Source organism: Cryptosporidium muris, genomic scaffold, assembly GCF_000006515.1.
Source record: "Cryptosporidium muris RN66 scf_1106632373407 genomic scaffold, whole genome shotgun sequence".
In the NCBI taxonomy this organism is placed as follows: Eukaryota; Apicomplexa; class Conoidasida; order Eucoccidiorida; family Cryptosporidiidae; genus Cryptosporidium; species Cryptosporidium muris.
Genome location: NW_002196572.1, coordinates 880,548 through 893,207, shown reverse-complemented (window position 1 = coordinate 893,207; position 12,660 = coordinate 880,548). Strand labels below are relative to the sequence as shown.

The 12,660-nt window shown below is 25.2% G+C and overlaps 9 protein-coding genes across 9 annotated transcripts, besides 25 other annotated features; 6 read left to right on the top strand and 3 right to left on the bottom strand.

The window, feature by feature from the left end:
• Positions 1 to 86: 86 nt before the first annotated feature.
• Positions 87 to 134: a sequence feature (AT_rich).
• A 3-nt stretch (positions 135 to 137) lies between these two features.
• CMU_019380 (D-tyrosyl-tRNA deacylase family protein) lies at positions 138 to 602 on the top strand (the record flags this gene model as incomplete). The annotated part of the gene is made up of 1 exon (XM_002140494.1): positions 138 to 602. The coding sequence occupies one exon, from the start codon at positions 138 to 140 to the stop codon at positions 600 to 602; it is 465 nt and encodes a 154-aa protein (XP_002140530.1).
• Positions 603 to 662: 60 nt separating this feature from the next.
• Positions 663 to 699: a sequence feature (AT_rich).
• Positions 700 to 954: 255 nt separating this feature from the next.
• Positions 955 to 979: a sequence feature (AT_rich).
• Positions 980 to 1,181: 202 nt separating this feature from the next.
• Positions 1,182 to 1,214: a sequence feature (AT_rich).
• Positions 1,215 to 1,407: 193 nt separating this feature from the next.
• Positions 1,408 to 1,438: a sequence feature (AT_rich).
• An 89-nt stretch (positions 1,439 to 1,527) lies between these two features.
• Positions 1,528 to 1,579: a sequence feature (AT_rich).
• Positions 1,580 to 1,798: 219 nt separating this feature from the next.
• Positions 1,799 to 1,861: a sequence feature (AT_rich).
• A 334-nt stretch (positions 1,862 to 2,195) lies between these two features.
• Positions 2,196 to 2,226: a sequence feature (AT_rich).
• Positions 2,227 to 2,321: 95 nt separating this feature from the next.
• Positions 2,322 to 2,387: a microsatellite.
• A 90-nt stretch (positions 2,388 to 2,477) lies between these two features.
• Positions 2,478 to 2,502: a sequence feature (AT_rich).
• A 29-nt stretch (positions 2,503 to 2,531) lies between these two features.
• Positions 2,532 to 2,552: a sequence feature (AT_rich).
• A 195-nt stretch (positions 2,553 to 2,747) lies between these two features.
• On the top strand, positions 2,748 to 4,415 carry CMU_019370 (splicing factor, CC1-like family domain-containing protein; the record flags this gene model as incomplete). Its single annotated transcript, XM_002140493.1, has 1 exon — positions 2,748 to 4,415. One exon carries the CDS (start codon positions 2,748 to 2,750, stop codon positions 4,413 to 4,415), a length of 1,668 nt encoding a protein of 555 aa, XP_002140529.1.
• Positions 4,406 to 4,451: a sequence feature (AT_rich).
• A 23-nt stretch (positions 4,452 to 4,474) lies between these two features.
• Positions 4,475 to 5,842, bottom strand: CMU_019360 (bromodomain-containing protein; the record flags this gene model as incomplete). The annotated part of the gene is made up of 1 exon (XM_002140492.1): positions 4,475 to 5,842. One exon carries the CDS (start codon positions 5,840 to 5,842, stop codon positions 4,475 to 4,477), a length of 1,368 nt encoding a protein of 455 aa, XP_002140528.1.
• Positions 5,843 to 6,176: 334 nt separating this feature from the next.
• Positions 6,177 to 7,064, top strand: CMU_019350 (uncharacterized protein; the record flags this gene model as incomplete). Its single annotated transcript, XM_002140491.1, has 1 exon — positions 6,177 to 7,064. The coding sequence occupies one exon, from the start codon at positions 6,177 to 6,179 to the stop codon at positions 7,062 to 7,064; it is 888 nt and encodes a 295-aa protein (XP_002140527.1).
• Positions 6,265 to 6,287: a sequence feature (AT_rich).
• Positions 7,065 to 7,067: 3 nt separating the features above from the next.
• Positions 7,068 to 7,097: a sequence feature (AT_rich).
• A 178-nt stretch (positions 7,098 to 7,275) lies between these two features.
• CMU_019340 (uncharacterized protein) lies at positions 7,276 to 8,493 on the top strand (the record flags this gene model as incomplete). Its single annotated transcript, XM_002140490.1, has 1 exon — positions 7,276 to 8,493. One exon carries the CDS (start codon positions 7,276 to 7,278, stop codon positions 8,491 to 8,493), a length of 1,218 nt encoding a protein of 405 aa, XP_002140526.1.
• Positions 7,565 to 7,603: a sequence feature (AT_rich).
• Positions 7,737 to 7,764: a sequence feature (AT_rich).
• Positions 7,797 to 7,824: a sequence feature (AT_rich).
• Positions 8,484 to 8,729: a sequence feature (AT_rich).
• Positions 8,730 to 8,843: 114 nt separating this feature from the next.
• Positions 8,844 to 8,895: a sequence feature (AT_rich).
• Positions 8,896 to 8,976: 81 nt separating this feature from the next.
• Positions 8,977 to 9,043: a sequence feature (AT_rich).
• A 237-nt stretch (positions 9,044 to 9,280) lies between these two features.
• Positions 9,281 to 9,331: a sequence feature (AT_rich).
• Positions 9,332 to 9,500: 169 nt separating this feature from the next.
• CMU_019330 (uncharacterized protein) lies at positions 9,501 to 10,835 on the top strand (the record flags this gene model as incomplete). Its single annotated transcript, XM_002140489.1, has 1 exon — positions 9,501 to 10,835. One exon carries the CDS (start codon positions 9,501 to 9,503, stop codon positions 10,833 to 10,835), a length of 1,335 nt encoding a protein of 444 aa, XP_002140525.1.
• A 20-nt stretch (positions 10,836 to 10,855) lies between these two features.
• Positions 10,856 to 10,885: a sequence feature (AT_rich).
• On the bottom strand, positions 10,880 to 11,155 carry CMU_019320 (uncharacterized protein; the record flags this gene model as incomplete). The annotated part of the gene is made up of 1 exon (XM_002140488.1): positions 10,880 to 11,155. The coding sequence occupies one exon, from the start codon at positions 11,153 to 11,155 to the stop codon at positions 10,880 to 10,882; it is 276 nt and encodes a 91-aa protein (XP_002140524.1).
• Positions 11,156 to 11,162: 7 nt separating this feature from the next.
• Positions 11,163 to 11,186: a sequence feature (AT_rich).
• A 236-nt stretch (positions 11,187 to 11,422) lies between these two features.
• Positions 11,423 to 11,965, top strand: CMU_019310 (deoxyuridine 5'-triphosphate nucleotidohydrolase family protein; the record flags this gene model as incomplete). Its single annotated transcript, XM_002140487.1, has 1 exon — positions 11,423 to 11,965. The coding sequence occupies one exon, from the start codon at positions 11,423 to 11,425 to the stop codon at positions 11,963 to 11,965; it is 543 nt and encodes a 180-aa protein (XP_002140523.1).
• Positions 11,966 to 12,026: 61 nt separating this feature from the next.
• Positions 12,027 to 12,071: a sequence feature (AT_rich).
• Positions 12,072 to 12,154: 83 nt separating this feature from the next.
• CMU_019300 (RNA recognition motif. family protein) lies at positions 12,155 to 12,466 on the bottom strand (the record flags this gene model as incomplete). The annotated part of the gene is made up of 1 exon (XM_002140486.1): positions 12,155 to 12,466. One exon carries the CDS (start codon positions 12,464 to 12,466, stop codon positions 12,155 to 12,157), a length of 312 nt encoding a protein of 103 aa, XP_002140522.1.
• Positions 12,467 to 12,501: 35 nt separating this feature from the next.
• Positions 12,502 to 12,532: a sequence feature (AT_rich).
• Between the last annotated feature and the right edge of the window lie 128 nt (positions 12,533 to 12,660).

The window sequence follows — 12,660 nt, the reverse complement described above, 5'->3', positions numbered from 1 at the left end:
ATTTGATTTTATAACAGAAGATTTACTATAACTTCTTCATTCCACTTCTTTTTTAGATCTATACGTGTCTCAATGGGTACCGAGAGAATATTAATAATTTTTAGTATCCTTTTTTATTTTAATATAATAATTTTCATATGAAAGTAGTAATACAAAAGGTTTCTAAAGCATCTGTTTTAGTAGATAATAAAATTATAAGCTGTATAGGACCAGGAATTGTGATTTTACTTGGTATAGGGGTTAAGGATACATTAGGGGACGCAGATTATTATATTAGGAAATGTCTAAATATACGTTTATGGCCAGATCTGGAAGATAATCAAAAAATGTGGAAATATAGTGTTATAGATAAGAATTATGAAGTTTTATTAGTATCCCAATTTACTTTATATGGGAATATTAAAAAAGGTTCAAAACCTGATTTTCACTACGCTATGAATGGAAAAGATGCATTAATAATTTTCAATAAAATAGTTGATAAATTTAAAGAAATTTACAGTGAAGATAAAATTAAAATTGGATCATTTGGTTCTCATATGGAATTACAGCTTGTAAATGATGGTCCTGTGACAATCTGTTTAGATGAAAAATCACAAAAATAATAAGAAAGTAAAGAATTCTACCAAGATTCTAATAATATACTCATGGTTTTACTATTTTCCATATATATATTTAATATATTTTATAATAATATTAAAAGGTATTTTCATCATATTTTTCATTTTCCATATATATCACAAATATTCATTGGAATAGCTGATTTGCAATATTATATATCTAGAATAATATTATCTGACTTCCTAATAATCTTATGCTCTCATTATTCTTAGTATAAACTTGAATTTTTAAGATTTTATTTATATACAACTCTCAATTATCAGAATATTTATGAAGTGATCAATATACTAATCATTATATTAAGTTTAAATGTTAATAGACTGGAATTAATAGTGGTTTTAATTTAAAAAAATTTAATTAACATCAATTAATTTGCAGTTATTTATTTTTATTCTAAGTTTTTTTTCTAGTGACAAGTGTTATGATTAGTAAACTTACTCAAAATTCTAAGAAAGTAGTATTCGAATTATTAATATCTTAATATGATTCAACCTGTTTATATCTATAAAATATTAAGATATTTCATAAAATAACTCAATGTAGTTTTGATATTTAATAAAGGCTAAATAAAATTTATTAAATTAATTGAATTTAATGATTGAGGTTGTAATTTAAGAAAATTATATAATATTACTAAAGATTAACTCTGGATTAAATTGAAATTCAATATAAAGTCCACTTTCAGATATTAATCTGGAATATATTGTAATTTATTCAAGGCTTAATTTATTCCAAAGAAAAATATCTTCAAAATTCTAGTATTATATGTTATTAAGTAGAATTTTGAACTTTTATTACTATTAATATATATTTAAATATTCAATATACCATTTTGAAATAAGTTTGTTGGAATTTCAATATTGATTAGCTTATTGAATTGTTCCATTAATAACTTATCTAGGGATTATCTTATAAATTGTATATTTTATTTAAAATCTAAAATTATGTTATTTATAAATAACTTTTATCCTCAATTTTTATGGCTCAGAACTAAATTTCAATAGAGGAAATATTCGTGGTTCCTTCTTTTAAATTTATTCTTCTAAAGTCACAAATTACTTCACGCTTAATTCTTCCCAAAGGTATTATTAAAACTTTAATATTGTATTATTTATACTAGCAAACACTGAACTTTTTAATAATTATTAGAGTTAATGTACGAAATTCTTTTATATTCTGCAATTAAATTAAGTATCATATTAATAAATATTTCTAGAAATTATAATGTAAATATACATTTATACAAAAACTTATATGAAATGATCTATATTTCTATCTTTTATTTTCTATAAATGTTTCACACCAATGGTTCTTTAATAGTTTCCTATTTTGCTCATATTATAAGCTCATTATTAGATTATATAACCCAATAATTTAATTATTATTAGGCTTAGAAAGTGGAATATTTGAAGAGAATTTGGTAGTTTCAAAAAATGGTTACTAAACTTTTTCTTCTATTTTTATTAAGTTGTATAACTTACAATTTCAGCTTAAATTTGCTTTGAAGGTTCAAAGTACTATTCAAAGTTCCTTACTTAGTAAACGAGAATCAAGAGTTATTTTTTCGACAAGAATGGATATATAAAATTTTAAAATAAATAATTTATTCTATAGTTTTATTTGGAAATATTGACTTGTAGAGCAGAGTTGATAACTTGAAAATATCAAATACACTTGATATATTATTAACTAAATAAAGTCATTATATATTATTATATATATTAGACTTGTATATTTATTATCTATATCAAATATATTTATATATAGATTGAGACAAGATCTATCTTAAAATTTTTAAGAAATTATTGACCCTGTTAATAATTATATAATGTCACGTGAGAGAAATGCATCATCAAGTCTTAAATTTAAAAAAAATAAATAATTCAAGAGTATGTATAATATAATAGCGAGGGTTATATATATAAAAAAAAAAAGAGACATGACTTTAATGTAAAAATTTACATATAATTTTTAGACTATATTCTATATTTTATATTGGGGTCAGACATATAAAACCGGTTAAATGGCTCGTTTAGGAGTGGGAAAAAAAAAAGAAAAAAATAATTAACCATTTGTTTAATAATATTGCCCATTTATGTACATTCAAAACTTTTTAAACTAAGTATTATATGCATAATTTGCAATCTATGCGTAAGAATAAAAGATATAGATCTCGTTCTCACTCTTTACTGGACTCAGTAGATAATAACAGCTTTGGTGATAGTATTGAATGTAAAAGAAGATTTAATAAGTGTGAAAACTTTGTAAGAGATACTTCAGGTTATAGCAAATATTCAAAATCACATAGACATTATAGAGATCATGCTGAAGTGGATCATTCAAGTGAAGAAGAAGATTTTCTAAGAAGAAAAAAAAATTACTACAAACAAAATGAAAAGAAAGTCAAGAATTACAACAGTAATGATGATAAATATACCAAATATAGATTTCGTAGCAAGGAATCAGATTGTAGTGAAGGAAGCTATGAAGGGAATAGAGGTTCCTTTGAATATAATCATTTCAAATATAAACGTGATTATAAATTAAAATACTATCGAGATTCAAAATATGATAATAGAACTACTACTTACAACCATTGGGATTCAAGTGATATATATAAGGGAAATAATAATGGAAAAAAAGAAAGATATAAAAGTGAATTTGATGCATCTAAAGTTGCGGAACTAAATAGGGTAAAACGTGATTTGGAAGTCTCAAGTAGAGATGACCTAACAGTTCTTGTACTTAATCTAAATTTAAATGCTGCTGAGTATGATGTTTATGAATTTTTTGCAGCGCATGCAGGAAATGTCCGTGATATTCGAATAATTAGAGATCAAAGATCTGGTAGATCAAAGGGTGTTTGTTATGTAGAGTTTTACACAGCTGAATCTGTAATTAAAGCCTTAAAGTTAAGTGGTCAGAGTATAATGAATAGTCCTGTTACAATACAAGCCTCACAAGCTGAAAAAAATAGGGCTGCAAAGTTAGCAAAATTACAAGAACTAGAAGCTGAAATAGTTCCATTAAAACTTTATGTTGGTGGTTTAGTAGATCATCTCAGTAAATTAACTGAAGATGAAATTAATAAGTTATTTAGAACATTTGGTCCTATTAAATCTGTAGAGATACCAAGAGATCCTCATACAGATAAACATCAAGGTTTTGCATATGTAACATTTCAAAAAACAATAGATGGTCATGAAGCTATGAGAGCTTTAAATAACTATGAAATTGCAGGACAAAGAATTACTGTAGCTCTTTCTGTGGATACTCCAACTAATAATTCTATTGGATCTACTTCAAGTATTAATGTTATGTCATATGCACCATCAATTTCAATAGATTTATATGGTGATACAGAAAAATTGGAGGATGTAGATGGTGGTTTATTAAGTGGAGCTTCCTCTCGTTCTATATTAATGAAAAAACTTCAAGAACGTGAATTTGGACGTACTGAGACTCAATTAATTCCTCAAGATGAAATACTAAAAACTAGTTCTAGATGTCTTGTATTAGGTAATATGTTCACTAGAGAAGAAATTTTGGATTCAAAAGGAGATATTGATATCATAACTCTTGAAGAAATAGAAAAAGATGTTGAATCTGAATGTAAAAAGTATGGTGAAGTTTTAGAATGCCGTATTGATCATAAAAAATGTGATGGAAAAGTATGGATAAAATATAAAGAAGCTATCTATGCTAAAAAGGCATCTCAAGCTTTCAAAGGAAGGTTTTTTGGTGGTAGACCTGTTCAAATAGATCTTGTTTCAGAAGATACATTTCCAATAATATAAAAATAAAGATTATAAAAATTAAATTTTAAATAATTACTTAGAACTTATATATGGAAAAATCATATTTCAGCATTAGCTTGTTCAGCCTCCCTTTCCCTTTTGGATTTTTTAGGAGCATTATCTCTTTGTGCTATTGTACTATTTTGAATTACCTTTGCCTTCCATTCTCCCCAGGCTGATTCCTGAGGTTGTATAGGAATAGCTTGATTTGGTATACTTGTAATTAATACATCTTCTGTTTCATGAATATCCTTAATTACAATATTACCAGACAAATGAACTTCTGGGGTCAATTCATTTTTTTCAGTTTTGAAAGATCTGAAATCTCCGCTATTCTCTGAAATACCCGATTGACTATGCTTAGGAGTATCAGGTACCTCAGAACCACTACTAGGAGTCATCGAAATTTCCTGATTTCCTAAATTGGTATTTAATATCCCCATACAAGTATCCATACAATAAATTTTACTTGAATTTTCTTGTTGCTTATGTAGTATGCAAATAACAGATTCAAGCTGCTTTTGTTTTATATATGGTAAGTATTCAAATTCTTTAATTATTGCTGTTACAGATAATTCAATATCCTTTTCTGTATCATCCTTAATTATAGATATAAGGAACTTTAAATTATCCATATTTAAGCTTTCAATCTTTGATTTAATAGATTCAATTTCAACTTTATATTTATTTCTTAGTTGAATAGAATAATAGTAGGGATTAATTTCGGGTAATTCACGACATCTTTGTTCAAATTCACTTGCTAATTGTATAGCATCTCGCCTTACACTATTATTTGGATCCTTATGATATAGTAAAGCATTATAAAAAACAAGTCTCATATCAAGCTGCCATCCAAATGGATTCTTGTACATTCCTTGTGACAACTTCTCTCGAATTGTTTGAAAATCCATAGGATTTTGTACAACACTGAAATAGTCAGGTACACCATCTATTTCAGGATCCACTGGTTGTAAAAACCAACCTGCATTAGGATGTTTGCAAAGTTTTTCTAACGTAGATAAACAATAACTATTAAAATCTACTATTTGTAGCTTCTTAGTTTCATTCATAGTTAAATTAGTATCTCTACCATTACTACTAATACTACTTGATGGTGCTCCTAATGTACTTCTGCGAGTTGTTTTACCTTCAAAACTTGCATCACTACCTCCTGTAGAGATCTCTCTTAAACGTTTATTAATAGTTCTATATACTTGACGAGATTCATCATCTATTTCTGATCTACTTTTGTTCTTCTTAGATCTTTGAGAAAAACAATTTGTAGGAGATATAGTAAAACCAAATTCAGGACCTATTTGTAACAAAATCCACCGCAGTTCATCCAAATTTAAACTTAATTCACCTCTATAACAATTCTTACCATTTATTTCAATATCTAACTTATGGTTATTTACCTGAGATCCCATCTAACTTTTTATATTATTGTTATTTACAGGAAATTTCCAAACTATTAGCTAATGCATCTTCAGCGGGAAATCTTGGAATACGTATTATTTAGATGAGATAAAATTTACTAAAATTATGTATTTGTAATATAATGCGCTGAAAATTAGCTCTAATAATTATACTAGCTACTTATTAACAAGTATTCATGGATAATTTCCTCATCAATTGGACAATTTCTAGGAAATTATGTACCTATAAATAAACATGTTTTTTTATTTAGGCTCTATAAAGTAACCAAAAATTATAATTCAAGGTTTTTAGGTTATTTTATTATATTTACTCCATTTATGTTTCATGACAGAAACTGAAAAAATTTTATCAGATGCTTTTACTATAAGGAAACTTCTACTATCATGCCAAGTATATGAAGAAGATATACAGCAAAATATTATTAATTATATATTACAGAATGAATCTTCAATATCCAACTCAAATAGGCTTTTATTGTTATGTAATATTGTTAATAAAAAAATAAAACGCGATATTCTAAAACAGGCTAGCATAATACTTAGAGTTTTTTCTTCAAAATTAGCAATTATACCTCTGATATGTGGAATATTTAATTCATCAAAATCTTCAGTTGCTCTTAATTTGGCATATTATCTAAATATTCCAAATGTTGTCTTAACTAAAACTGTTAGAAAAACTCTATCAATATGTTATAAATCAACTATTAACGAAAATATTCAAGATATTGAAGATTATTATAAGGAATGTAATGATTTAGCATGTGGCTTTCTTGGTGATATTACAAAGGCAATAAAACAAGGTAAATCTGTAATATTCTGTGGTTTTCATCTTAATTTCCCATTATTATTTCAATTAAATTCTAATTCAATATTTCCACAACCTATCTTTGTAAATTCAGAAGATTCTCAAATATCATTTCCAATATATTTTAGACCATCAGAGAATAATTCAGCTAATGTATTATTTATACCTTTTATTTTAAAATTAGATAGGGAAGAAAATTCTAGAATTTATCATGAACAATATTTATATCAGAAAAATATGATAAAAACTTTAGAATTTGAAGATCAACTTATTCAATCTATTTTACATAATAATCTAAATTTACCTATACATACTGTCAAACATAATCCAAAAAGACCTGAAATAACTTCAAAAGAAATTCACTCAATTATTTTACATAGTTTAAATTGTTTAGAAAATAAGATTTAAAGCTTAATATATTAATTATTTAAATTTTATAATCACAAAATCTTAAATCTTAATTTACTTAAGTTTATACTCTAATATAGTTGGTAAATATCGTCCTGTATCATAATTAACACTTTTCCAAAGAATTATAAATATGTTCGTAATATAGTGAAGTATAATATTCTAAACCTTTTAATCTAATCATTTTTGTAATTATATTAATAACTTAAATATGGAAGATTCAGAAACTACTATTGTTGAATTTATATCAACTATTGCTTCAGTAATAAAGTATGCAAAAGAAGAAGATTTTTATAAAGATGAACGTTCTACTAAAGAACTAGGAAATGCTCAGTTTTTTAAAAATTTAATAAGATTAGTACAAAGATGTTGCAAACTTAACCAATTATTTTCAATAAGTAATGATGTACAACAATATAGTGATATAATGAATTCTATACCTAATATTCACGAAATAAGAAGTATATTAACTAATAATTATCATGATGAAGATGATTTAGAAATATTAATAAATTTTTTTAAATCAATTATTAAATTATGTGATTCTAATAATATAGTCTTTTTACTTGAATCAGGAAATGACAAAATAACTAATAATACCATTGATTCACCAGAAATATACCTAAATCCAATAACAAATAGACAACATCCAAGAAATATGTCAATTTTTCCTAATTATTTAATAAGAATATTTAATAATGTTAGGAGTTGTTTATCAAATCCAAATATTCGTTATATTATATTTTTTATATCTAAATATGCTATTGATACACTGGTCAATACAAATTGGGAATGTTTTAATATTTCTTCTTGGCTTTCTAGACCAGTATTGGCTAATTTTTTAATGATGATTTCTTGTGATCATGAAGAAACTATAAATGAAGAGACTTTATTATCTTCACACTTTTCTAATATATGTCCAAATTGTTATGCAAAAGGAATTGTAATTAATGTAATTCTTCAAAAGATTTTATCTGAGACTTTGGTTTTATATAAAGATTATATGCAACCTATTAATATTTCTTTTTGGCAAAAAATTGATAATATAGTTCTATGCTTTGGAATTATTACACGACTTATTAATATGTACCATCCTCAATGTTATTTATATCAATTAAATAAAGCTGAAGATCAAATTTTTTATAATTGGTGGATAACAAAAACTAATTTAGGTAAACATTTATTTAACACAGATAGAATATATGATAATCAATATACAAATGTAATAAATATGATCAAGATTTTTTATAATCAAATAGATTCAGCTCATATAAAATTGAAGAAATCTACAAATAAAAACCAATTTATGAATAATTTTTCAACTATCCAATCTAGTTATGGTGAATTTTCAGGAGATGCACTTTTTGGAAGGGTTAAAATTGATCTTCCAATATCAATATTATCTGCATTAAATCATTCAAATAAATAATTTAATAAAATACAATTGAGAAATTATTCAAACATTGTTAATAGAATTTTAGAGAATTATAATTTAATTAATTTATTCACAATTAAATTGAGATATCTAGTAAATATAGATTATTATTATTATAATAGTTTTTATATTACTATTAATTTAAATAATTATTTTATTGAAAGTAAAATATTGGTATTTATACTTAATAGGATTAATAATTATATTTTATTGATTAAATATTATTTTTAGAATAAGGTATATTCTGAGAATTTATTATCTCTTTTTTTTTTTTTTTTAGAACATCTCTTAATAATAGAAATATTTAATAGTTATTTCTAGATTATTAATACTTAGAAATCTAGTATAATTTTAATTTTTAAAAGTATTTTCAAAAATTCAATAAATATTTAAATAGTAGTAAATAAGATATCATTAACTAATTATCTAAAATTGATCAATATATTGGTTTTTGGTAATATATCACTTTGTATTAAGATTTATAATATCTTAAAGTAACAATATTGTAAATATTATATTAAATATTAAGAATCTAATTATAAAACTACCATGAACTAGTATGTTACATACTTTTTACTATATATATATTTAATGTTACTCTATATAAATTACAATATATAAGTTAGTTATATATATCGATACTAAAGTTAGAAATATAAGTTAATCTAATATGTATGTTATCAAAATATATATATATAAAATCCCCTTTATATTAAGAATGATAAAATATTACTTAAATATATAGATTAGAATACTAAGATAATACATTAAGTAGGTAAAGTTTATAAATATTTCTTTAAAGAAATTTAGATTATAATTATAGAAAAATATTCCCATAATTATATCTAATTAGAATTTGAGAAATATAATCCATAAATTCCATCATAAGGCGCCAAAAAAATGTCTCTATATATTTTAATAGGAAGTGCTATATAAAAAGACCTAAGAAAGAAAGGCTATACTCAGTAATAAATTAGAATAAAGAGTTGATATTAAACAAAATGAGTAATCGTGATACAACATTCAATATTGGGTCAGGAACATTATCTGGAAATAATCAAATAGTAAGAACACAATCAGGATGGGGAAATAGATTGAGCGAGGAAAGAGAAGATAAGGAAACAATTGCAGTAAATACAAATCCTAGGAATAATTATCAGCAACAAAGTCAAAGTCAATCTAACCCTCAAACACAAATACAGATTACCCAAAGCCAGTCAATACAACAACCACAGTTGCCACAAATGCAAAGTCAGCAAGTACATAATCAGCATAATCAAAATTATTATAAGCATCAGAGTTCAAGAACAATATTAAATACTGTTGAGATAGATGTTTCTGTCTTATTAAGGATTATAAAACACTGTATGGAGAGCTATCAGACAATGAATGCATCTGGTCAATTACTTGGTATGGAATATGGAAATAAGTTGGAAATTACAACTTCTTTTCAGTTACCTACTAGGGAAGATTTGCTATCTTCTTTAGCATCACATTATCATAATAATAAAATTGATAAATATGATAAAATTGATATAGAAGAGAGGATTTTAGAAGAGATTGATAAATATCAAACTTCAATGGTAGAATTAATGCACGAAATGCGTTCAGATTGTCTTGTTCTTGGATGGTATCAAATTATACGTTTAGATGATTTCCAAGATCCTGGAATAGTATCAACACTATTGTCATATCATAGTAATGCAGAATGTAAATCAGCAATATTTTTAGGTATTGATTCAGAATTACTTATCCAAGGGAAACAGAATGCATTTAAGGCATATACTCTTGGGAATGAATACCTTTCACGTATAAAAGAATATGATGATAATTACAGTATAATTAAAGGTATAGAATTTGAAGATATACTTATTGAAATTCCTATTTATATAAAATATCCAGTTTTATCAGAAGCATTCTTATTAGATTGGGCTACATTTGATATACTACAATCAACCATTGATTTTATTGAGTTACCCTCATCACATAAAAATAATCTAGAATTTTCAGATAAATCCTTATTAAATCTTGCAGATTCAATAGATATATTATCTATTGAACAAGAAAGATTTATCAAGAATCATCGTGATTATATGAAACAACAGTATCTAGTCAAGCAAATGGCTGAAAGAAAACGTATTGAAAATGAGCAGAGAAAACTTAAGGGTGAAAATCCATTACCAATTGATACTGAATCTATTAAGAAAATTGATCCTCCCAATCCTTTACCAGTTATTCTAATGTCAAAATATGTTGATACACAATGCCGTGATATAAATTCGAATGCAATTGAAGGTTTAAGTAAATTACTTATTAGGAATATGCCGAGTAACTAGTTGATAAATAGGTAACTAAGAAAATAAATTATAATTTTATTTTTTTAAAAGTCAGTAACTCTTCCTTTATGTGACCAATCTCCATATGTAGTTGGTTCTAGTCCTTCATATTTGAAGCCATATTCCTCAACTTCACTCTTTATATTTTTATCATCAAAGGTGTTATTCTGATTTATATCTATAGTTATGTGATCTTCATCTTTATTAATATTAGGCTTATAAATTCTACTTATCTTCTCTTGGTATATAGTCTTGCTATAAGTGTGAACACTTTTAATAATGATGTGCAACTTTTGTATATGAATTTTGTTTCCTAACATAATGGTGTTTTTATATAATTATAATTATTTAGTAACCTCAGTCCTTTTATTTATGATATACGCAAATAAAGATGGTTATAATTTACGAGATATTTCTACATAGAATTACCTATTAGTTTGAGATATAACTCAAAGATTAGTATCAAAAGTTGTAGCTTGACTGTATGTTTTAAATTAATATAGTGTGGCGGTATTGTTGGGGATGTGAATACTTGATTGATTACTTGTACTATTTCCGTAATTCCAATATCTGAAATTATAAACTCAATGATTATAAAGTTATTGCCATTGGATAGTGTAGTAAAAGAGTTGTATGAAAATCACAGTACATTCTATGAGGGTGATTCTGGCTTAGATTTATTCATTATAAAAGATCAAGTAATAAAGGCTGGTGAGACGGCTTTCATAAATCTTGGTTTTAAAGCTGCAGCATATAATAATGATAATACACCTTCAAGCTATCTATTACTTGCAAGGTCATCAATTGCAAAGTCTCCACTGAGACTTTCTAATTCTATAGGACTTATTGATGCAGGATATAGAGGTGAATTAATAGCAGCTGTTGATAATATTAAGACGTATGATTTTACTATCAAAAAAGGTGAGAGATATTTCCAACTTGTATCATTTAATGGGGATCAAATCAGTCTTCAAATAGTTGATTCATTGAATAAGACTACTAGAAATTCAGGTGGCTTTGGCTCAACTGACATATTACCACATAATTATAATCCCAAAGTAATTAAAGTTAACACTGAAGATGTTTCAAAGACATTTCAAGATGAAAATACTAATAAGAATATATTGTAGATATCAAAATTAGACTTAGATACCTATATTCATCCTTTTCCTACAAGGTATCGATAAAGTCTTTTAAATAATATCTTTTAATTGAATTAAATATTACTTTTAAATACATCATATGAATTGCTGTATGACTTAGTAATAATTTATAAGAAAAAGTGTTCACTTAATGCTTAAATTTTATCAATTCAAGTTCTAATTAGTGCTGGGAACTTTAGAATCCTTTTTTGCGTACTCGATAACAATGGGTTTTCCTAATATAACTCTTCCATTTACATTATTAAGTGCTTCTATAGCAGAGTTTAAATTGTCAAATAGCACGAAAGCTTGTCCGCGATTATTACACCCACCTTTGACAATTATTTTTAGAATTGTTCCATATTGAATAAATAATTCATATAATATAACACGCAGATCCTTTTTATTTACTTTGTCATTAAGGTTTTTGCAGTATAATGTTTTATTTACAAAAGTATCTTCATTTCCTGATACCAATTGTTTAAGCATCTCTTGTGTTATTAACTTTAAATATCTAAATCTTGTTATTTAAATTTTTTATTTTAAGTTATATAACCAAATTTTTCAGTTACCTCTTATTTTTATCAACAATTTCCTAGTATTTCATTTAAAAAATTGAAAGTTCCAATTTATCAGCTTTTATGGTATCGCCTTTTGGCGACAATACACTAAGTATTTATTGC